At 40.4% G+C, this 24,319-nt stretch overlaps 2 protein-coding genes and 1 long non-coding RNA gene across 4 annotated transcripts in view; 1 reads left to right on the plus strand and 2 right to left on the minus strand.

The window, feature by feature from the left end:
• AQR (aquarius intron-binding spliceosomal factor) overlaps positions 1–3,726 on the minus strand; it is an 84,551-nt gene extending 80,825 nt beyond the window's left edge. Inside the window, exons 1-2 of the mRNA XM_010844186.1 lie at positions 3,457–3,726; positions 128–184 (exon numbers count right to left, since the gene is read on the minus strand). Of these exons, the coding sequence (XP_010842488.1) occupies positions 128–184; positions 3,457–3,531 (132 nt within the window). The 5' untranslated portion in view covers positions 3,532–3,726. The remainder of the gene's footprint in view (positions 1–127; positions 185–3,456) is intronic.
• Positions 3,727–12,823: 9,097 nt separating this feature from the next.
• On the minus strand, positions 12,824–20,757 carry ZNF770 (zinc finger protein 770). 2 transcript variants are annotated; one of them, XM_010844188.1, is made up of 2 exons: positions 20,652–20,757; positions 12,824–16,170 (listed from the first exon to the last, which is right to left on the minus strand). In XM_010844188.1, the coding sequence occupies exon 2, from the start codon at positions 16,112–16,114 to the stop codon at positions 14,048–14,050; it is 2,067 nt and encodes a 688-aa protein (XP_010842490.1). In that variant the 5' UTR covers positions 16,115–16,170; positions 20,652–20,757; the 3' UTR covers positions 12,824–14,047. The 2 variants fall into 2 exon arrangements, with proteins under 2 accessions (XP_010842490.1, XP_010842491.1); XM_010844189.1 differs by having other exon boundaries at positions 20,624–20,745.
• Positions 20,758–20,890: 133 nt separating this feature from the next.
• The window catches only part of LOC104991633, a 136,807-nt gene continuing 133,378 nt past the window's right edge, over positions 20,891–24,319 (plus strand). Inside the window, exons 1-2 of the long non-coding RNA XR_825627.1 lie at positions 20,891–21,025; positions 21,717–21,783. This is a non-coding gene — a long non-coding RNA (uncharacterized LOC104991633). The remainder of the gene's footprint in view (positions 21,026–21,716; positions 21,784–24,319) is intronic.

A 24,319-nucleotide genomic window follows, 5' to 3' on the forward strand; every position in this document is an offset into this window, starting at 1 on the left:
TTAGTTTAGAAAACCATTCATTTTAACTTAAAAAAAAAGTGAAAACCTTTTGATGAATCAGCTCTTGAAAAAGAGATACAAAGAGCATACTTATTCATAAAGGATACTGCAAATCAAAAATACTTACCTTTATATCAAAGGGTGACTTTTTCTTGATATGGGGTGCCCAATATTTACATGCTAACTGCAAAAGTAAACAGTATAAACAGTAAGTCATATATTCATACGGCTGTAGAGCTAAGAGACCAAGATCATTCAGTAACAAGCACTTCTGGCACAGAGCCACGTTAGATAAGAGTCATTTACCTACTAAGGGGACTACATGGGCTTGTAAATCAGTTAGCATCTTTGGCTACAATCCGCTGAATGTCAGTAATGCCCTGCATGGCAACCTGCTACTGTGATTTTAAAAACAAAACAAAACATACTTTTCTGATTACTCCTAGGGGAAAGTTAATAACCACAGTCAAACATCTTCAGCATAGAGCTAAGGAAACCCAGGTTTAGAAAAATTAAATGAGCTGCCCACAATAAAATGTTAACAAGTGAGCCAGTACTAAACCCAGATTCAAAGTCCTCAGGAATGTTGATCTGCAAAATAATAAATCTGTAAGTGATTAGCACACTCAGGAGGGCTTCCTTGGTGGCTCAGTGGTAAAGAATCTGCCTGCCAATGCAGGAGTCAGTCAGTTTAGTCACTCGGTCATGTCCGATTCTTTGCAAATCCATGGACTGCAGCACACCAGGCCTCCCTGTCCATCACCAACTCCCGGAGCTTGCGCAAACCCATGTCCATCAAGTCAGTGATGCCATCCAACCATCTCATCCTCTGTCGTCCTTTCTCCTCCTGCCCCCAACCCCTCCCAGCATCAGAATCTTTTCTAATAAGTCAGTTCTTCAAATCAGATGGCCAAAGGATCCAATGCAGGAGACTAGGTTTCAATCCTTGTGTCAGGAAGATCCCCTGGAGAAGGAAATGGCAACCCACTCCAGTATTCTTGCCTGGGAAATCCCATGGACAGAGGAGCCTGGCCGGCTCAGTCCATGGGGTCACAAAAGAGTCAGACATGACTTAGAGACTAAACAACAATAACAGTAGTCTATTAAGTGACAGCACTATGTCTCAAAAGAAACAATGTATATTCTTTAAGAATACTTTATTGCTAAAAAGTGCTTATCATTAAAAAAGTGAGATCACAGAATTCAGATATCTGATCTTCTTTATAACTAAATTTCAACCTCTACAACTCATTCACTCAATAATCATTAGAAAGCACCTTCTCTGGTCAGGTGCACCAGGTGCTCATAAATAATGGAGGAGGAGGGGCAGGGAAATGGTACTATCCCTACATACTCTCTGTCCCGTCTCTACCATCCTTCCTTTCACAAGTTCGCTCTCCTGGCTTCTTTACATACACATCATAAGGCATCTGCACTGCGTCTCCCAAGACTCCCTGCTCTTCCCCAACTGGCTCCTTTTTTGGCATTCAGGTCTTAGGTCAAAACCACCTCCGAGAGGACTTTCCCGACTGCTCTTATACACTCCACCTGCTCTGTCACAATGCCGTTTCATTCTCCTGATAGCAATGATAACTGTCTGAAACTACACTGTTCATTTACTGACTCTAAACTGTAAGCTCCCTGAGGGGAGGGAACTAATAACTTCTACCCAAAATTTCAAGTATATGGGAAAAGAGAATTCTGATCTAGTCTGGAGCTATGACAAACCTAAACAGCACATTAAAAAGCAGAGACATCACTTTGCTGACAAAGGTCCGTATAGTCAAAGCTATGGTTTTTCCAGCAGTCATGTATAGAAGTGAGAGTTGGACCATAAAGAACGCTGAGAGCCTAAGAACTGTTGCTTTTGAACTGCGGTCCTGGAGAAGACTCTTGAGATCCCTTGGACAGCAAGGAGATCCAACCAGTCAATCCTAAAGGAAATCAATCTTGAATATTCACTAGAAGGACTGATGCTAAAGCTGAAACTCCAATACTCTGGCCACCTGATGTGAGGGGCCTACTCACTGGAAGACTCTAATGCTGGCAAAGACTGAAGGCAGGGGGAGAAGGGGATGACAGAGGATGAGATGGTTGGATGGCATCAGTGACTCACTGGACATGAGTTCAAGCAAAGGGAGATAGTGAAGGACAGGAAAGCCTGGTGTGCTGCAGTTCATGGGGTTGCAAAGAGTTGGACAGAACTTAGCGACTGAACAACCATAACAATCTAGTCTTAAGTTATCTGCAAAAACCTCTCCAAATTAATGTAGATTGATGACAACGAATTAACCATATAAGAAAAGGGTGGGAGGAGCAGAGAGGATTAGGAATCTAAGTAGAGGGAACAATGTTGAAAGGCCAGGAGGTGAAAGATAGCACAGCACAATTAAGTGCAGTTCAGTATGGCTAAAACACAATTAGAAAAGGGGAAATAACAGACAAAACTGGATATAAGCACAGGCTAGACTATAAAACGCGTTGGATGATTCCAGTCATTATCCTAAGGGCAATTAGAACTCATTAGAAATTGCAAGAAGATAAGTGAGGAGATAAGATTTGTACTTGGGTAATCACTCTGACAACAATATGAAAAATGAGCTCGAGGAAAGCAAGTGCAAAGACAGGAACACAGGTTAGGATACCTAGGTTCAGGAAGAAAACCATGGAAACTTGGCTTAGGGCACAGAAAGCACACAGATTTAAGAGACATTTAGAATGTAGCAAAGTGCAGGCTAGGAAAAGAAGGACTCAAAGTGACTCCTATGCTTCTGCCTTGGCAAATCTGCTGAGACAGGGCACACAAAAGAAGTTGGTGAGTAGCAAGTTCTACCTTGAGTTACTTGCACTGTTAGTCAATACCCCAAACAACAAATAAGGATAGGAATGTTGCTAAGAGCTACCGGGGATTGTATTTCCCTGTTCAAAGCCAACCGCGGTTCACAATAAAACACAGTAACGGGTTCTAGAGGAACACTCACGCATTAGCGTCGGAGACTGCTCTTTCTAGACGCATTTATTTGGAGCAAGTCTCTTGTCTGACTCTCATCGCTCCGCTCAAAGATCGAGGTTACTCTAAGGATAAGAATAAGCCTATTCCTCCTTCAACACTCAGTTCAACATCACCTCTGCTACGAAATCTTGCCAGTCTCAGGTAGACTGGGGTGTTCCTTCTGCGACTTCATCGCTCGAGCGACAAACTCTAACATAAAAGCTTTCTTTTCATGTATCTGTATCCCCCGGAATGTGAACTCCTCAGGGCAGAGTCTCTTTAACCATGGTTTCCCCAAGAGCTAGTGCGGTGGCTGGCACACAGCACATACACTTCAGTAAAAAGACTTGAGTTAATGAATCGATGAACAAATGCCTCCTGGGTGCTCCCTTCCCGAAGAAAATTCCACCCCCTGGCCTCAGAGTCCTCATCCCTTCATACACACCAGACTCGCCCTAGCCCACCTGGGTCACGAACTCTGCGTTGATCTGGGACACCGTAGGGGCCACGATTTTCTTGGGCTGAGCAGGGGCCGTCATGGCAGCACTCTCTCCGCTCCAATGGAAAAGAAAGGACCGCTCCGAGCAGCGGTGAATCTGATGAACTTCCCCTAAGAGGCGATTGCGGCTGCTTGATTCTGAGATGCAAAAATTCGGCGGGGCAGAATATCCTCAAGGTTTACAGTCTCACTAGGAAGGCGTACCGCAGCTTGTACATTCTTCGGGAAGCGGAACACAACAAGGCCGGAAGTGCATGCAAGGTGTCGGCTCTGAGCTAGAGAAGCAAGAGCGTCGCCCTCTCCCGCTTCTGCCCCCTAGTGGGAAACCGACAGAAAAACACCAGCGAGACCGGATTGCTGTCTCAGTGGCCTGATAGATGGTGTTAGTGGAGGTTATGTTGTTAGCTTTGGGGAGGAAGAGGGAGACTTGGGATTTCTTTCAACCCTAAAAAAAAAAAAAAAGTAGTAGTGAAAAAAAAAAAATTAGACGGGGAGGCAAGGCTTGATTTTAACTTTAAACCGATTCACGGAAATATAAATTAGTCTATAATGAACTGCACATATTTTGTGTGAAATTTGATATTTTTTTCATAGGCACACATCTGTAAAGCCATTACCAAAGTCATAATAATAAGCATATCCAGTGTCCCTAAAAGTTTCCTACTACTCCTGTGCGATCCATTCGTATCCACTGGGTAGAAGTGATCTTTTTGTTACTATGAGTGCCAAGCCGCATCAGTCGTGTCGAACTCTTTGCGACCTCATGGACTGCAGCCCACCAGGCTCCTCTGTCCATGGGATTTCCCAGGCAAGAATACTGCAGTGAGTTGCCATTTCCTTCTCCAGGGGATCTTCCTGACCCAGAGATCAAACCTGTGTCTTAACATCTCCTGCACTGGCAGGTAGATCCTTTACCACTGAGCAACCTGGAAAGCCTCTCTGTCACTACAGAAAAAGATATATATTATATTATTTCATTTTTGTAAAATCCTATTAAAACTATATTAACCTACAGATTAATATATAATGTATATTAATCTATAGTCTAGTCTATTAATCTAAAGTATATTAATCTGTAGATTAACATATTTTTAATCAGATTTTACAAATATGAAATAATATAGTATGTACCTTTTTCTTTCTTTTTTTCACTCAACATAATGACTTTTATTATTTATCTATCTTATTGGCTGAGCTGGGTCTTTGTTGCTGTGTTTGGGCTTTCTCTAGTTGTGGTAAGCAGAGGCTACTCTTTTTTGCAGTGCACAGGCTTCTCTTTGTAGAGGCTCCTCTTGTTTCAGAACACAGGCTCCAGGCACACGAGCTTCAGTAGTTGCGCATCTGGGCTCAGAAGTTGTGACTGGAAAGCCCTAGAGCATGGATCAGTAGTTGTGGTGCATCGGCTTAGCTGCTCCAGAGCACGTGGAATCTCCCTGGACCAGGAATTGAACCAGTGGCCCCTGAATTGGCAGGTGGATTCTCACCAGGGAAGTCCAACATAATTATTTTGAGGTTCATCCATGTTGATGCATGTATTAATAGTTCATTGCTTTTTATTGCTGAGTAGTAGTCTATTCTATGGACATACCACTGTTTGTTAACCTACACATCTATGGACGAGCATTTGAATTGTTTCCAGTTCTTGACTATTCCAAATAATGCACTAAAAGCATTCTTAATGTAGACATGTGTTTCCCTTTCTCAAGTATATACATAGGAGTGGAATAGTTGGGTCATATGGTAGGAGTATGCTTAAATTTTAAGAAACTATTTTCCAAAGTAGTTGTACTATTTATATTCACAACAGCAGTGTATGAGAGTTCCAATTCCACTTTTCTCATCCACACTTGGTATAGTCTTTTTAATTTTTGCCATTTTAATAGTTATGTGGCATATCACATTGTAACTTTAATTTGTATTACCCTGATGACTAATGATGTTGAGTGTCCCCTGTGCTTCTTTGCCATTCATGATTGTGGAATCCTCTATTCAAATTGTTTGCCCAATTTTTTGATTGAATTGCTAGTTGTATTTATCATTGAGTTTGAATGCATACTTCTACCACTCCCAAATCCATTCAAAAATTAAACATGTGTCTCTAGTAAACCTTGCCTGGATAACCACAGGCAAGAATCTGGTAACACAGCTGCCTCTAGGGAGAAAGTACTGGGAGAGGGAAGAACAGGAGCAAGGGAAGTCTTATTTTACATTTTATACCCTTTTGAAACATTTGAATTTTGTAATATCTATAGCCTGTTTGAGAATAAACAGTTGTGAAGGTAAACAAAAGTGTCTGTAAATATGAAAATTAAATATGGAGTCCTTTTCTTCTCCTAATTTCTATGGTATAAAGTTTGTTTTTAGAACTAAAGATGATTTGCATGATCATAATTTTAAATGCAACAGATTATGAATACATTAAGTATCTAATTACACTTTAATTACAAATAAAGTCTATAAAACAAAAGGTAAAATAAGATTTTCTGAATAGCTTTTATGATGAGTGTTGCAAGATAGATAAGATTTTGACAAACATCAGGGAGGGACCTCAACACATTAGAAGGCAAACTCATTCCAAGAGTGAATGAAAGGCTCTAAATGAAAATAGAGATTTACAGATAAGAGTTTGTAATGATGACTCCATTCACTTCCTTCTTTATATATTCAGCATACATCTGAGAATGTAACAACATCAGACATTGTTTTATACTATATTTTTAAAACATAAAATCATGCCTTCTCTTGCTTTCCAGAAACATGTATTGCTAACAACAGTTTAACTCAATGGTTCTCAAAGTGTAGCTTCAATACAGCAATAACATAACTTGTGTAAGTGCAGATTTTCAGGCCCAGCCCCAAATACTGAATCAGAAACTCTGAGGGTGCAGCTCATCAATCTCTGCTTTTAACAAGCCCTCTAGAAGATTCCAGTGCACACTAAAGTTTGAAAACCACTAATCAACAGGGACAATTAACATAGTTAAGAAGAAAAAGCAGTGGGAGCACTGGAAATGGAATGCCAGGGTAAATCAAAAAGCCTTCCAGAGGAAGCAGTGTTTAAGTTCAAACTTCAAAGAGTGAATAGAAGCTAGTCAATACAGATGTAAAATATTACATGTTCAATGTTGTTTAATAACACCACTGAACCACTTTTCTTTTTCAGTTTAGTTCTTTTTTTTTCCTCTAATAGAATTCTGTTTCTCTAATGGAATAGTGCTAATAGAATTCCAGCAGTTAGCCCTGAAATTCTAACCCCTCCTAACTGACAATAAGAGAAACCTCAACAAGAAAGGAATTGTGTTCTTTCACTGCTTCTGAAGAGCAGATACTCTGCATGAAACAGTCCTAGCCAATGAAACAGTCCTAGCCAACATCACTTCTAATAAAGGATTCCTAAAAGTCATGTAGACTTCAAACATGGTGCTATCCCCTTAAAAATGTGTGCAATTATCACTGGTTATCTTACATAGTATAAATTGAAATCTGATTTCTGCATATTAAACTTTAGTTTCCTTCCATAATGATGGAATAAAAACAAATTAAACCTGGCTCAACTAAATCTCTTCTTTGAATAGAGTATGAAAGTTTGTATCTAATTTAAATTCATACTATGTAGGTAAGATCAGTTCAATCACTCAGTCATGTCCGACTCTTTGCAACCCCATGGACTGCAGCACACCAGGCCTCCCTGTGTCCATCACCAACTCCTGGAGTTTACCCAAACTCATGTGCATTGAGTTGTTGATGCCATCCAACCATCTCATGCTCTGTAGTCCCCTTCTCCTCCCACCTTCAATCTTTCCCAGCATCAGGGTCTTTGAGGTCAGGTCAAATGAGTTGGCTCTTTGCATTAGGTGGCAAAGTATTGGAGTTTCAGCTTCAGCATCAGTCCTTGCAATGAACACTCAGGACTGATCTCCTTTAAGATGGACTGGTTGGATCTCCCGGTAGTCCAAGGGACTCTCAAGAGTCTTCTCCAACGCCACAGTTCAAAAGCATCAATTCTTCAGCACTCAACTTTCTTTATAGTCCCAACTCTCACATCCATACATGACTACTGGAAAATCCATAGCTCTGACTAGATGGACTTTTGTTGGCAAAATAATGTCTCTGCTTTTTAATATGCTGCCTAGGTTGGTCATAGCTTTTCTTCCAAGGAGAAAGCGTCTTTTAATTTCAGGGCTGCATAACCATCTGCAGTGATTTTGGAGCCCCCAAAAATAAAGTCTGCCATTGTTTACCCATCTATTTTCTATGAAGTGATGGGACCGCATGCCACGATCTTAGTTTTCTGAATGTTGAGCTTTAAGCCAACTTTTTCACTCTCCTCTTTCACTTTCATCAAGAGGCTCTTTAGTTCCTCTTCACTTTCTGCCATAAGGGTGGTGTCATCTGCATATCTGAGGTTATTGATATTTCTTCCAGCAATCTTGATTCCAGCTTGTGCTTCTTCCAGCCCAGTGTTTCTCACGATGTACTCTCCATATAAGTTAAATAAGCAGGGTGACAGTATACAGCCTTGACATAATCCTTTGGAACCAGTCTGTTGTTCCACGTCCAGTTCTAACTGTTGCTTCCTGACCTGTACACAAATTTCTCAGGAGGCAGGTCAGGTGGTCTGGTATTCCCATCTCTCTCAGAATTTTCCACAGTTTGTTGAGATCCACACAGTCAAACGCTTTGGCATAGCAATAAAGCTGAAGTAGATGTTTTTCTGGAACTCTCTTGCGTTTTCAGTGTTGGCAATTTGATCTCTGGTTGCTCTGCCTTTTCTAAAACCAGCTTGAATATCTAGAAGTTCAATTATTGTTGAAGCCTGGCTTGGAGAATTTTAAGCATTACTTTACTAGCGTGTGCTGCTGCTGCTAAGTCACTTCAGTCGTGTCCGACTCTGTGCGACCCCAAAGACGGCAGCCCACCAGCAGCCTGGTGGCTCCCCCATCCTTGGGATTCTCCAGGCAAGAACACTGGAGTGGGTTGCCATTTCCTTCTCCATACTAGCGTGTGAGATGAGTACAATTGTGTGGTAGTTTGAGCATTCTTTGGCATTGCCTTTCTTTGGGATTGGAATGAAAACTGACCTTTTCCAGTCCTGTGGCCACTGCTGAGTTTTCCAAATTTGCTGGCATATTGAGTGCAGCACTTTCACAGCATCGTCTTTTAGGAATGAAATAGCTCAACTGGAATTCCATCACCTCCACTAGCTTTGTGATGCTTTTCTAAGGCTCACTTGACTTCATGTTCCAGGATGTCTGGCTCTAGGTGAGTGACCACACCATCATGATTATCTGGATTGTGAATATCTTTTTTGTATAGTTCTTCTGTGTATTCTTGCCACCTCTTCTTGATATCTTCTGCTTCTGTTAGGTCCATACCATTTCTGTTCTTTATCAAGCCTATCTTTGCATGAAATGTTCCCTTGGTATCTCTCATTTTCTTGAAGAGTCTTTCCCATTCTATTGTTTTCTTGTTTCTTTGCACCAATCAGTGAGGGAGGCTTTCTTATCTCTCCTTGCTATCCTTTGGAACTCTGCATTCAAATGCTATATCCTTCCTTTCTCCTTTGCTTTTCACTTCTCTTCTTTTCACAGCTATTTGTAAGGCCTCCTCAGACAGCCATTTTGCTCTTCTGCATTTCTTTTTCTTGAAGATGGTCTTGATCCCTGTTTCCTGTACAATGTTATGAACTTCTGTCCATAGTTCATCAGGCACTGTATCAGATCTAGTCCCTTAAATCTATTTCTCACTTGTACTGTATAATCGTAAGGGATTGGATTTAGGTCATAACTGAATGGTCTAGTGGTTTTCCCTACTTTCTTAAGTTTAAGTCTGAATTTGGCAATAAGGATATCATAATCTGAGCCACAGTCAGCTCCCGGTCTTGTTTTTGCTGACTGTATAGAGCTTCTCCATCTTTGGCTGCAAAGAATATAATCAATCTGATTTCGTTGTTGACCATCTGGTGATGTCCATGTGTAGTCTTCTCTTGTGTTGTTGGAAGAGGGTGTTTGCTATGACCAGTGCATTTTCTTAGCCTTTGCCCTGCTTCATTCTGTACTCCAAGGCCAAATTTGCCTGTTACTCCGGGTGTTTCTTGACTTCCTACTTTGGAACTCCAGTGCCCTATAATGAAAAGGACATCTTTTTTTGGTGTTAGTTCTAAAAGGTCTTGTAGGTCTTCATAGAACTTTTCAACTTCAACTTTTTCCATGTTACTGGTCGAGGCATAGACTTGGATATCCGTGATATTGAATGGTTTGCCTTGGAAACGAACAGAGATCATTCTGTCATTTTTGAGACTGAATCCAAGTACTGCATTTCAGACTCTTGTTGACTGTGATGGCTAGTCCATTTCTTCTAAGGGATTCTTACCCACAGTAGTAAATATAATGGTCATCTGAGTCAAATTCACTGATTCCAGTCCATTTTAGTTAGCTGGTTGCTAAAATGTTGACGTTCACACTTGCCATATCCTATTTGACCACTTCCAATTTGCCTTGATTCATGGACCTGACATTCCAGGTTCCTATGCAATATTGCTGTTTATGGCATTGGACCTTGCTTCTATCACCAGTCACATCCACAACTGGGTGTTGTTTTTGCTTTGGCTCCGTCTCTTCATTCTTTCTGGAGTTATTTCTTCACTGATCTCCAGTAGCATATTGGGCACCTACTGACCCGGGGAGTTCATCTTTCAGTGTCCTATCTTTTTGCCTTTTCATATTGTTCATGGGGTTTTCAAGGCAAGAATACGGAGGTGGTTTGCCATTCCCTTCTCCAGCGGACCACATCCTGTCAGAAGTCTCGACCATGACCAGTCTGTCCTGGGTGGCTCTACACAGCATGGCTCATAGTTTCACTGAGTTAGACAAAGCTGTGGTCCATGCGATAAGATTGGTTAGTTTTCTGTGATTGTGGTTTCAGTCTGCCTGCCCTCTGATGCCCTCTCTGAGCACCTACCGTCTTACTGGGTTTCTCTGACCTTGGGCGTGGGGTAATCTCCTCAGCTGCTCGCCACAGCAGCACCGTGCAGCCACTGCTCTTATGTAGGTTAAGATGGAATCAGGAATAACAAGAATATGTATTGGAGGAAATAACTTTGTTCCTTCATTACAAATCTGGAGAGGGAGGGCAATGAGGAGGATAAATGGACAAGCATATCATGTGACATGCAAGGGAGTTAACATATCCTTTTGCAAGTGATAAGAAGCTATCAAAGAAACGTACTATGAAGAAGGAAGCAAACAATTAACGATGTTAGAAAGTTCAATGGAAAAGGTAGCTTGGAGTGGGCCCTGGAGTGTTTGCCTATTGGTACCTTGTTAATATTCTATATGATTTTCCCTTTTAAAAAAAAGTCCAAACTGCATAATTTGACATTTTAAAAATATTCTGAAATTTGAATTTTTCAAGAATCATCATCTTTCATTCCACATACATTTTGTCTCAATAGGCCCCGTGTGTGTGCTCAGTCACATCTGTGACCCCATGAACTGTAGCCTTCCAGGCTCCTCTGTCCATGGAATCTTCCAGAGAAGGATACTGGAGTGGGTTGTCATTTACTACTCCAGGGGATCTTCCCAACCCAGGGGTCAAACCCATGTCTTTTCCATTTCCTGCATTGGCAGGCAGATTCTTTACCACTGTGCCACCAGGGAATCCCCTAATAGGCCCTATGGCAGTACAAAACAATAATTCCACTAACTCAAACTATCTCAGTAAATAATCATGCTACAGCCTGCTCCTGTCCAAATGAAAATAAATCTTCTACTTTTGTTTAAAGATATTTAAAACTTTATTTTTTTTCAGAAAACCGAAGTAATTGACTCAACAATACTAACAATTTGAGCATGCAGCAAATCATTTAACATCTAATGTTTCATCTTCTTATCATGATGTATACAGTTTATTTTCATTCCTATAAAGTTCCCACAAGAAGAGTGCAGTGATAATAAAAGTGTTCCATTACAGGTACTTCAAATAGCACTACAGTACATCTTTGACAAAATTTTTACAATATTCCAACTTTCAATATGAAACAGCTTAAAAAGGCGTGGGCCTAAAAAATAAAAAATGTATAGTAGTATCACTTGGGCAAACAAAATCTAATAATCATACAAACACAAGACTGTTAGGATTCTGTTTGGGCTGGGAAAGGAGTATATAAATCATTAAGTTCAAATGAAATTACATAAATAGCTTAGGAAAATCCCCAAATAGATACTTTCAGACATATTAAAGGAAAAACCTTGAACTTTTATTCTTGGAAAACATGAACTAGTTGTCCTTTGCTTTTACTTAACAGAAACGTTCTTGTGTAAAGCAAATTCTATAAACCAGCATCTTGCTTGCACTTGAGGAACATTATCTCAGGAAAAAAGAAATTACTCTTTAAAACATGACTCTCCTGTATGTTTGTAAATTGTTGGGATTTTATCTGTACTGTTATGTTTAACCTCTGTGAATTAAACCAAGTTTCTCAAAATTCACTTGTAAAAAACAGCAGACCAACTTTTCCTCCCCACCCCACAAAGACAGTTCTTACAGTAAGGATGTAAAATTGTTCACTTGTCCATTTTAATAGAGAGTTTGCCACCAAGTATATCTGAGTATGCTGGATAAATACCCACCCATTCTTTTCACCTTAGAACGATTATGGCTATTTTCTCTTATTACTAGGAAGTGTCATTCTTAAGGATTTTTAGGTTAGCTTCATGGCAAATAGATATGGAAACAGTGACAGACTTTATTTTGGGGGGTTCCAAAATCACTGCACATGGTGACTGCAGCCATGAAATTAAAAGACGCTTGCTCCTTGGAAGAAAAGCTATGACCAACCTAGACAGCATATTAAAAAGCAGAGACATTACTTTGCGAACAAAAGTCCAACTAGTCAGAGCTACATTTTTTCCAGTAGTCATGTATGGATGTGAGAGTTGGGACTATAAAGAAAGCTGAGTGCTGAAGAATTGATGCTTTTGAACTGTGGTGCTGGAGAAGACTCCTGAGAGTCCTTTGGACTGCAAGGAGATCAAACCAGTCCATCCTAAAGAAAATCAGTCCTGAATATTCTTTGGAAGGACTGATGCTGAAGCTGAAACTCCCAATACTTTGGCCACCTGATGCAAAGAACTGACTCACTGGAAAAGACCCTGATGCTGGGAGGGATTGAAGGCAGGAGGAAAAGGGGATGACAGAGGATGAGATGGTTAGATGGCATCACTGACTCAACAGACATGAGTTTGAGCAAGCTCCGGGAGTTGGTGATTGACAGGGAAGCCTGGCGTGTTGCAGTCCATAGGGTTGCAAAGAGTCGGACATGACTGAGCAACTGAACTGACTGAAGGATTTTTTATTTAAAATGGCAAATATGAAGGATAATGTGTGACTATAACTCTTTTACAGTTTGATTACATATTTCCCAAATCATGACAGAACTATTTAGAATGACACTCTCAATTCCATAAAGATCTTATTTCTGTACAAGATTACTTTATCAATTAAAATAACAATTCACTAATGATCAAAATAACATTGTTTAGCATTAGAATCTTGCAAAAAACAGGAATAAAAACTAGATCTAGTCACTGCCATTTGATTAAATTTAACAGATTTAGTTAAGTCATAGAATCACTCAATTAAAGAGGTATTAAAAGAAAGTAAAAGTCTTGTGGAAATGGAATCTACAAGTGAGCCTTAAGTCGACTGGTATCAATTATGAAAAAGCATGTAGATGACTTACATTCATTCCTCTGAAAAGATGACAATGCATTCACATCAACAAAAAGATTATGGCACTTGAACACTATATTTAATGAGTAAACATGGTAAATGTACAGTGGTACATACTAGGCTCTTTCTTCCTTTTAAATTTTGGAGGGAAAAACAGCAGGCTGAGCAAAACAAACAAACAAAAAACCACCAATCTCCTGTAGAACAGGAGGTGAAGTTACCAGAGTCCTAAGAATAAATAGCTTGGAAAAGACCAATGAAAATGTTATTATCTTCTCATCTACCTTCACTTTTATTGGCTTTACATTTTTCAGCTTGTAAGAAAAAATTTTCCAAGGGAATTTGAACCATAGACCTAAAATCTATGAAATAAATGAAATCTAGTCATGCTATCTGCTGCAGCCAAAAAACCAATTTTTCCCTGTCTTTTGAGTATATATAAAAGGAGATCATATGTCTTAAGGAATAATTCCTTCAAAAATGAGGCTGAATTATTTGTACCATGATGGATTTATAACATTTTCAATACAGACAAAGTGTATGTTAAAATAAATGCTTGCTTTATGACATCAAATCATATTTTCCCCTCTAAAAATTAATTTGGCTGCTCCTAAAACACTGTATTAAATGCCTATGTATCTTACCTCTTAGTATGCAGGACAAGCAACTGCTTATGAAGTAATTCAATCTAATGTAGGCCTTTTGATAAAAATACATTTTAAATGATAACAGGCTAAAGAACAAGGTCACCAGAGACACCACAAATGTATCAGTGGTTCTGTCAGTTTCATAACTGAATTTAGGATATCCATTTTCTCTTGTGGTCATTCCTTAAAGTGAGTAAGTTGATGTCTCTTCCAGTGAGGAGCCTGTCTGAATGTTTTGCCACAAACTGAGCATTCAAATGGTTTCTGCCCTGCATGAATTAGATAGTGTCTTTCTAGTTTAGATGGGGATCTAAAACTTTTAGAACAAACACTGCATTGGTAAAGAAGGCCATCATTCCTCTCTGCACGCCCTGAATAACTACAATGACTATGATGGCTCTGCTCTGATTCCAGAAGTGTGCTAGAGAGATAGGGCTCTCTGCTCCTACAGGGGGCACCAAGAATGAAATCCTCTGATTCTGCCTTCACTTTTATTTCTGACATTTGATCTGACTCTGAGACCTTGTATTTTTGAAAACCAAGAGTCTGACATTGTTGGGAAGCACTGTAGCTAACATTATCACCCTGGTGAATGAGAAGTTTGTTAAAATTTTCCAATTCCACTTGGCAAAGAGATTTTCTATAGGGAAGCTTATCAATATGAGTTAGTTTATGTCTTTTCAAGTGAGCTGACTGTCTAAAAGATTTCCCACAAACATTACAGCCGAAAGGCCTCTGTCCAGTATGAATTAAATAGTGTCTTTGTAGTTTAGAAACAGAAGGAAACACTTTCTCACATTTGTCACAAGGACACATCTTATGTCCAGTATGTATGTTTCCACTTGGAACTGAAAAGCCACACTGGAGCACTTGACAGTTTTCAAAGAATTCCTCACCTGATGAACCATAGATAGATATGTCTTTTTTATGCACAGGATTATCCATAGTTAACATGTTTTCTGGTGTAAGAATACCTTTTACATTTTTCCCCATATTTTGGGTCTGGCAGTGCTTTTGCCAAGAAAATGGCAAAGTCAATGTTTTCTTTTTATTGCCAACTGTCTTATATGTTCCATGCTTGCCAAGAGAACTCAGACATGTTCTCTGGGTCTGTTCAGGCCTCTGCTCACCAGAAATAAGATCACGGTTTTTCATGAAAGTGTTTTTAAATACTTTTTTATCAGCTTGAAAATTATCTAATTTCTTACCCCCAGCACGTTTAAGCTTAGCCAAGATTTTTTTAACAATGGTTTTATAGTTGTAGCTGCTTTTGAGCTTGCTTGGAATTTTGCCACTTCTGGCAGGAAAACACTTGTGTCCTTTGAGAATCTGCTCTGATTCAAAACATTCTTCACACTCAGGACATTGAAAAGGGACAATATAAACAGAGTGGACATCAAGTTGATTATTCTCTTCAGATGCACCTATATTACCATTTTCAAAGCCATCCTGCTTTGCATTTAATTTATTAGGCAGGGAACATGATTCTGAACTCTTCACCTTTAATGAAAGAGTCTGAAAAGTTTTATTCCTGGTATGGATTTGTTTATGCTTCAAAAGTTTGCTTTGAATCTTAAATCCTTTTTGACAAAAACAACACTGAAAAGGTCTTTCTTCTGAATGTGTGAGTTGGTGGATTTTTAAGTGAGTTGACTGTCGAAAAGACTTACTGCACAGGACACATTTAAAAGGCCTCTGACCAGTATGAATTAGAGCATGCCTATCAAGTTTTGATTGTGATGGAAACATCTTGCCACAGATTGTACACGCATGAATATCCTTTTTTTTCTTTGAAGGATCAGACTTGGAGCATGGGTGTAATGCCCATCTCTCCTCTGGGGTAAAAGTATGATACATTCCATACACTGGCTTTTCTTGCTTGGCCTCCAACAATCTTCTGACCTGTTTAACATCATTCTGGTATGTTTCATCGTGAAGCTGTTGGTGCTTCACAAATGTCTTCAGATTCTTAAAGTGGCGTTGACAAATACTACATTTAAAAGGCAGATTATGAGTTAGTTGATGTCTTTCCAGGTGAACTAGTTGCCTAAAGGTTTTATGACACACATCACATTCAAATGGCTTCTGACCAGTATGAATGAGATAATGCCTAGCTAATTTTGATGGTGTTTCAAAATGCTTGAAGCAAATATTGCATATATATGGCCTGTTTCTAGGTAGCCTGTTGGCTGCTGCTACACACTGCTGAATCTTTAGCATTTTAAAATTGTTTTCAGCCATCATATTCTTCGGTGATATACTCTGATGAGCTCCATAGTGTTCTTAAACTCCATAGATGTCTAAAAATTAAAAATAAAAATGTATTAATTTAAAAATTACTTATTTATGTGAAAAGAAATAATTTAAAATGCCCTTTGGCTAAAGATATTAAAGGAAATAGGGAACCTCAAATTTTCCTGTGTTTAACAGTAAGTTAATAACCATTTTAGATACTTTAGAATCATTAAACAAATTTCACACATATAGAGAAATAAGAAGTCTTCAAAAGAAATACTTAAAAATGTATATAATTTTAAGCTGTATTTCTAATTAGTTGAGATAATACATTAAAGAGACTGAGTTGGATTTCTTAACATTAATTAGACCTTTTAATTCCAATTTTCTTAGTTCACTATTAAGTAGATTTGCCATTTTCAAAAACTGGACTAGAAAGGTAAAAACTATAAGAAATATAATACTAAAAATAAGACAAGACATATCTGCATTCAATTATAACACTCCTTGGATATGATCTGAGAATGGAATATTTCCATTATCAAAATTCTTAGCCACATCGTTAGTAATATTTACTCTTAATTACTTCTTTGGACCAACAAAGATAACACAGGCAACTGGAAGAAAATGTTCCAGGAAATCTGAATTTTAGTCCTGGATTTGCTACCATATGATCTTGGTGGCAAGGAGAAGGAAATATATAGACTCCTCAGCTCTAAGTCAGGCAAAGTGCCTCCTGGCCTGCCTACCACATCACTGTTGTGAGAATCAATGGAGATGATGCATCTGAAGGTGCTGGAAAACTAAAGCGGTATATAAATGTAAGGTATTATTTAGCTCAACACTAATCAAACTTAAAAACTTAATCTACTTAATATTTTTAGGGTTTCTAACTAAGAGATCGGAGAAGGCAATGGCACCCCACTCCAGTACTCTTGCCTGGAAAATCCCATGGGCGGAGGAGCCTGGTAGGCTGCAGTCCATGGGGTCACTAAGAGTCGGACACGACTGAGCGACTTCACTTTCACTTTTCACTTTCATGCATTGGAGAAGGAAATGGCAACCTACTCCAGCATTCTTGCCTGGAGAATCCCAGCAACAGGGGAGCCTGGTGGGCTGCCGTCTATGGGGTCACAGAGTCAGACACGACTGAAGCGACTTAGCAGTAGCAGCAGCAGCAACTAAGAGATAAACACACTAAATGTATAGTTCTTTTTATTCCTCCTTTCCACTTTGTTGTAGAAGTCCTAAAAGACAAGTATAGAGGCAATAAGATTGACACAGTGGCTACTTACGTGTTTATCTATGGCTCAGTAATTGCAGGTTGAGTACAATTCACTTTCAGGCAATATAATTAAAAGGTCATTTTGGTCTTAAGAGTTATTAAAAAGATAAACAACACTTTCCCTAATATGCCTCTATGGGACACACGCAAAAGCTTATGAGGAACTTTCACAACCATTTTATACCATATATTGTATCTGAAAAGCCAATTTTCTTCTTATCCTTCTTCTACTAATCCCTTTTCTTTAAATAAGGAAGTCAGAGATTTAAAAAAGGTGTTCCAGCTCTCTCATCCTAAAAGTGAATCTTCTGGTTGAGATAAGAGAGTTGATAAGCCTACAGGAGACTCCCTGTTTTTTTTGTCAGCTGATTTAGTGAATATCTGAGCTTCCCCGGTGGCTCAGACAGTAAAGAATCTGCCTGCCATGCAGGAGACTTGGGTTTGATCCCTGGGTTGGGAAGATCCCCTGGAGAAGGGAATAGCACCCCACTCCAGTATTTTTGCCTGGAGAATTCCATGGACAGAGGAGCTTGGTGGGCTACAGTCCATGGGGTCACAAAGGGTCCGATACAACCAAGCAACGCTCACTTTCATTTTCAGCGACAATCTGGCATATGTGCTGTGTGCTGTTACCGCTTTTGTGCTTAAGATGTCTAGAAAACACCGTAAACACAAAACCTCAAACACACCCACTGTAGTGCTCGTCAGCAATCTGATTTAAAAATAGGAAAAAAATCATTTATTGAGCAAATTATCTTCTACTAGTTTTTTTAACATAGTGTCCTTCAATCTCCAAGTCACTATCCATTAATGGATTAGGAAATAAATTTAATGGGTCATGATCTGCATTTTTGTTTAATAAAATAGATTAGAAAATATCAGATTGCATAACATATGGTAAGGACAGTGTTTTGTGAAACTTCTATAGGAAGAGACAAACTTTGTGAAACTTGTTCTCTTGCATATTTCTTCACACAGGAGACAAAGGAACCCACAACAAATCAATCACTTTATCCAAAAGTGGCCAAGTAATCCATTAGGTAAGACTGGGGTCCATAGGACAAGACAGGAATTTCTAAGGATTACTAATTTTCTTCAATTGACCCAAATAACCCCAAAATATTATCAAAAAATTTAATTAGAGGTCAAAGGTAATATGACACACAAAATATTCTGACTGCAAGCCACTCTATTAATTTATAAAATACACCCTATAACCCACATATCCATGTTAGCAACAATCAGCTGTTGATACTATTAGTATGCATTTTCACAATACTGAGTTAAGAGAAATTACAGGTGAACAGCCTCCAAATCCCTAAAGTGCTAACACAGCAGCAGTTATGAAGATTACAGTTAGGTGAATTGCCCCAAATTTGGCAATTTATTTAATTCCTGTCAAGTAATCAGGTGTTGAGGTGTCAATTAGGACAATGAGCCAAACTGCAAGTAATTATCAAATCTTTATTCACTTATGCAACAGTGCAAGCAAGAGGCTAAAAAAGTACTGGTCACCCAGTGGTCAATTAAACAAAAAAGTACTGGTCACCCAGTGGTCAATTAAACAAAACAGTGCACACAGTCATATCCCAGGGGAGAAGGCTGAAAAAAAAGGCTACTGGCTCTTTATGGACCCGTGAGCCAGGGGAGGAGGAAGGAAGGGCTATAAGTAGAAAGAGCCTGAGTCAAAATGGAGAAAAGTACCTCAGTCAAGGGTACCCCTTCCACATTCCCTCCCTTTGCAATAAGGGAGGTATTGGTGGAGGCAATTGGGAAGTACCTGGGCCTCAGAATGGAGGTACCTGAACCAGGAATGCAGAAGAATATGAGCATGGCTAGTGGGAGGGAACTGGTGTGTCCTCAACTGCAATTCCCTCCACAAAACTGCAGTGCACTGGCCATGCACAAGTCCAGTGTTGCAAGAGCAGCTTCCCCTGATGAGGCCAGCCAGGCAAAGCCACGAAATTGTCTACGGTTGGGCCTGAAAGATCACACGTACTATTCTGGCTTGAAGCCAGGTTCCTCCACTCCTATTGTGTATTTCTTCTTTCCTTTAATAGTTTCTTTGGATCACTGGCAAAAAATGCCACACTAGAACTACACACATGGCAACCATTTCTGATTATACCAGGAACTGACTGCCTATAGTTACCGTGCCAAAAAGAGACCATGGATTATCACCTAACACTAGCCCTAAGACTGGAGCCTATTGTCACTTGCATCCACGCCATGTGGAAAGCACTGACTGGAAGCTCTATATTGTTAGAATCATTGGTGGCAAGCAGTGATCTCATCTGCTATTTATACGTGACAGCTCAGGGATCCCCAAGCTCCAAGTGCAGTCCCACGTGTACTTAAGCACATGCACGTTAATTTGCTAGAACTCCAAATCCCACTTCAACTGGATCTTGTGTTCTCAACTGATTTTTTTTTTTTTTGGTCGATAATATTTTAAAAGACAAACCAACACTGTGTAATTTTTCCTAGACTCAAGTAAAAATAAAAAACGGCAAATCTCAATGGTTCAACCCCAACATTATCCTGACAACAGCAAAACACTCTTACAGTTGGAAGACTGAAAAAACTGATCTCAAAAAATTCCAACGAAACTTTTAAGGCTGAAAGCCTACTGGCTTTCCCGTCTCAAACAGCACCATTAAAAGGAAGTGAGGACATCATAAAAATCATTGAACAAGAAACACAAGAACTGAGAAAAACTTGAGAACTTTCAGTTAGGGAATAATCTTTGGCGACATTTATTACGGACTTTCCCTCTTTGTAGCTTCTGCTCTACTTCCCTTGGCCCACTCTCTTGCCCTTGAACCATCACCTCTTTCTCCTGGGGTTGGTGGGGGGAGGTGTTGCAGAGGACACAGGGCCCTCGCAACTGGCCCTCGCCTTAATCGTCCACAACCAGTAAGCACCTAGGAGTCGAACGAGAGTCCAGAGACTGCAAAACCCCACAGCAGGAAAGGCAAGGCAAGGGTGAAAACTGCTTTGGCCACGGTGGGGCGCGGGGAGGGAATGCCACATGTGATACGATTCACTGCACGGGAAAGTATGCTTTTTGCATTTTCCTTTCAGAGATTCCTGCTCCCCAGGAGACGGTCAGGAGCTGGAGAAACGAGAAAATCAAATGAGCTGAGTTCCTGGCTCCCCCGTTCTGGGTCCCCGGGCACCTTGGAGGGACTGAGGCAGGCCCGACCTTTCCCGTGGGTCGCTCCACCTCACACCTGAATTCCTGAAATCTTCCTCACGCACCTGCAGCTGTCACGGGCCCGAGAGCCGCGCATCTCGGGGCCAGGAGCCGCAAAGGCAGCGTGCGCACGTCCTCGGGGCCGGCACGGAGATGGGCTGAGTGCGCAGGCGCAGGATTCGCGAGAGCCTCGGGACACGGTCCGACTGGAAACAGGCTCCCCACCAGCCCAGGGCCGCAGTCGCTTGGGCTTGCCTGGAAGTCTTACGGTGAAATGCGGCTCCAGGGATGTTTCCAACCTCGGCGCTGCTCACCCGGCACTGCAGTTGTAGGGGGAAGCGAACAGAGTTAAGAAGGTGTATTTTCCGTTTCAGTTAAGTGCTTGACTAGGAAAACCACATAGCCTTGACCGGTGGGCTCAAGGCTCTACTGGAAGCTGGTGAGCCCGTGTTCAAAGCCCACTCTTCTAGTCCTCTAAAATGCGAGAGAAAAGGGCCGGTGATAACACGCCATGTGTCAGAACTTTCTGTGCCTTCACTGTCCTGGGTAGTCTGCACGTCGTCAGAGTACAGCGCAGGGGTCAGGGAACCTGGGCTTCACTCTCGGCTCTGCTAATATCCTGCTAGCAGCGGACTCTTAGCTTCTTTGAGCATTCCTTCAATGTATTTCGGGTCGTCTGCAATGTACGAAGACCTGTGCTCAGAGTGTTAGTTTCTTCAGATTTGACAGATGAAATGGATGTAAAATGCTCAATGGAATGCCCGGTGCATAATAACCCCCCAAATAACCATTATCATTTATTAGTTACTATTTTTATTTTAAATACAACAAATTTATGAAGTAAAAGTAATCCCATTGTAAAATGAGGAAAATGAGACTGAGACGTTAAGGAGCTGAATTTCGCACAGCTGATAAATGATGGCAGTGGGATTTGAACACAGGTAGTCCTTTTAATTCAGTACTGTCTCCCAAATTGTAGATATCCCAACATTATGTAGGCACAATTAAGGAATACGTGTTGTAGTGTAGTTGCAAACTAGGGTGGCACATTATTATTAAGATGCTTGAGTATCTATTGAAAATTTTAAGTACAAAAGACATCAGAGGAGAATTTTTTGTGGCTTTTGCAGGTTCTGATTGTAACTGTCTCAGCTTAAGAGGCGAGGAAATGAGAACTAAGAAGCACGTTTTTCACCTGTGAGTATCTTTTTATATTACTTTTCAAGAGCCATTGCAAACAAAAATTGTTATTTCTGATGTTGGTATATGCACTTCTATTTAAAAAGGGAGACATTGGGCCAATGAAAAGTCTCGTATTTTTGATGTAACATGGGGAAATGATAATAGGAAAAAGCTTTTGCTTCTCAGGAAGCAACCTTGGAAGAATCACATTTGGGAAGATTGAAGCCCTTAACTTCCAACACAAGCAGAGAGGAAGAGCTTTATGTATCCTGAGTGCTGATCCCAGGGTGGGGATGTGGATTGTCCAGACTTGCTTGCTTCTGCAGCTTCTCTTGGAAGCTCAGCTCAGTCAAATTAAGGAAATAATTGCATCCATCACCAACCATATAAGTCTTTAGGAGAGATCTAAATATCATGAGAGACTATTACCCGAGGTTGGGGACCAATGAAAGGTGCATTACTTGGAAAAACAGATAGGCCTTTGCACCAAGAACCTGAGAAATATGGAGTGTGGAACACAAGTGGATGGGCTGTTCTCCAAGGTCATATACCTTGTCTCGTCACCTCCCCCATTTACCATGAGAGCTATTTCAAAAAACTTCCATGTAAAAAAGGGAGAAATTACTGTGAATAAGAGTCATCTGGAAGAGTTCATTGAATAGCCGAGATGTGAACAGAGACAAATATGATACGATTATACTCCATACAAAGCTATTGTAAAATATTGACTACGTTCCCAGTGTTGTATATTGCATCCTTGTAACTTACTTATTTTATACCTAGTAGTTTGTACCTCTTATCCCCTTCACTTTCCACCCCTCCCACCTCTACTACTACTACTACTACTACTACTAAGTCACTTCAGTCATGTCTGACTTTGTGTGACCCCATAGACGGCAGCCCACCAGGCTCCTCCATCTCTGGGATTCTCCAGGCAAGAACACTGGAGTGGGTTGCCATTTCCTTCTCCAATGCATGAAAGTGAAAAGTGAAAGTGAAATCGCTCAGTCGTATCTGACTCTTAGCAACCCCATGGACTGCAGCCTTCCAGGCTCCTCCATCCATGGGATTTTCCAGGCAAGAGTACTGGAGTGGGGTGCCATTGCCTTCTCCGACCTCTGGTAATGACTAATTTGTTCTCTGTTTCTGTCAGTCTGTTTCCATTATGTTACAATTGTTCATTTGTTTTATTTTTTGGATTTTACATATCACTGAAGAGATACAGTTTTATTCTCTCCCTGTATGAATTATTTCACTAGGTATTGTTCCCTCCAGGTCCATCCATGTTGTCACAATGACAAAATTTCATTCTTTTATGGCTGAGTAATATTCCATTGTGTACATATACCACATCTTCTTTATTCATTCATCTCTTGGTGGATGCTTGGGTTGCTTCCATCTCTTGGCTTTCGTAAACAATGGCGCACTGAACATTGGGTGCAGATGTCCTTTTGAACTGGTGTTTTTCAAAGAATTTTTCTAATAAAGACAGCTCTCCCTTTCTAAGACTTGGTGACTACAGTTTCCTCCTCATTTTGTATTTCCTCAAGAAAAATATTTGCAGCCTGTTTATGTTCTGCTACATGATTTCTGAGGGAAGGGTGACTGATGCTGGGGTTGGGGAGTGGTCAGTTGGCATCAGAAGGTATTTTACAGCAAACCGGTATTTTATTTAAATACATTAAATGCCATTAAATTATGGCATTAAATACCATATTAAATATAGTATTTACTTAAATACAGAGGTATTACAGTACATAGTATAGTGATATTTTACTTAAAGTAGTTGAACAACCTCCAACTCATAGGCTGGTTCTCAATCTCCTAAATTGTTGCTGGAAGTTTTCTTCTACAGCTCCATTGTGGATAATGCCTATTGGATTTCTGTGTCTAGTTAGGTAGCACCATCCCACCGCACTCTCTGTAGTTTAAATTCAGTAGCACAGGGGTTCTAGAGTTACCATAAAGCAGGCAGAATTCTCAGTGTAGGACTTTGACCACGTTTGTTCACCCTTAAGTCAGGGCTGACCATTGAAGCCTCATGACTTTGGAGACCCTCCAACTATTTTAATACCAGAGTGGAGGCTAACCAAGGAGGGAAGGCAGGGATGTGGTAGCTACCAAGATTTTTTGTATATGGGGTCAGGAGAGCTTGACACTGAGACCTTTCTCTTGTCTCTGGATCTTAATTTCTGGAGGACAGTTCTAACACGTGTGCATGCTAAGTTGCTCAGTCGTGTCCAACTCTTTGTGACGCTATGGATTATAGCCTGCCAGGCTCATCTGTTCACGGGGATTTTCCAGGCAAGAATACTGGAGTGAGTTGCTGTGCCCTCCTCTTCTCACAAGCACGTTCCACCAAAAAGTGCCCATGTTCACAAGAACTGGAACATATGGAGGTGTTTTTCTTCTTAGTCTCCACCCCCAAGGGGTGCTGTGGATATTAAAGCTGTCTTCAGTGGCTGCTAGATAATAATAATAAATAGTCACTCAGTTGTGTCCAACTCTTCATAACCCCATGGACCATGACCCGCCAGGCTCCTCTGTCCAT

This window comes from Bison bison, unplaced genomic scaffold (assembly GCF_000754665.1).
Source record: "Bison bison bison isolate TAMUID 2011002044 unplaced genomic scaffold, Bison_UMD1.0 scf7180017864197, whole genome shotgun sequence".
NCBI lineage: Eukaryota > Metazoa > Chordata > Mammalia > Artiodactyla > Bovidae > Bison > Bison bison.

Bases quoted from the DNA above. Each gene is read 5' to 3' on its own strand.
- ZNF770 (XM_010844188.1), bottom strand. From the start codon at position 16,114: ATGATGGCTGAAAACAATTTTAAAATGCTAAAGATTCAGCAGTGTGTA.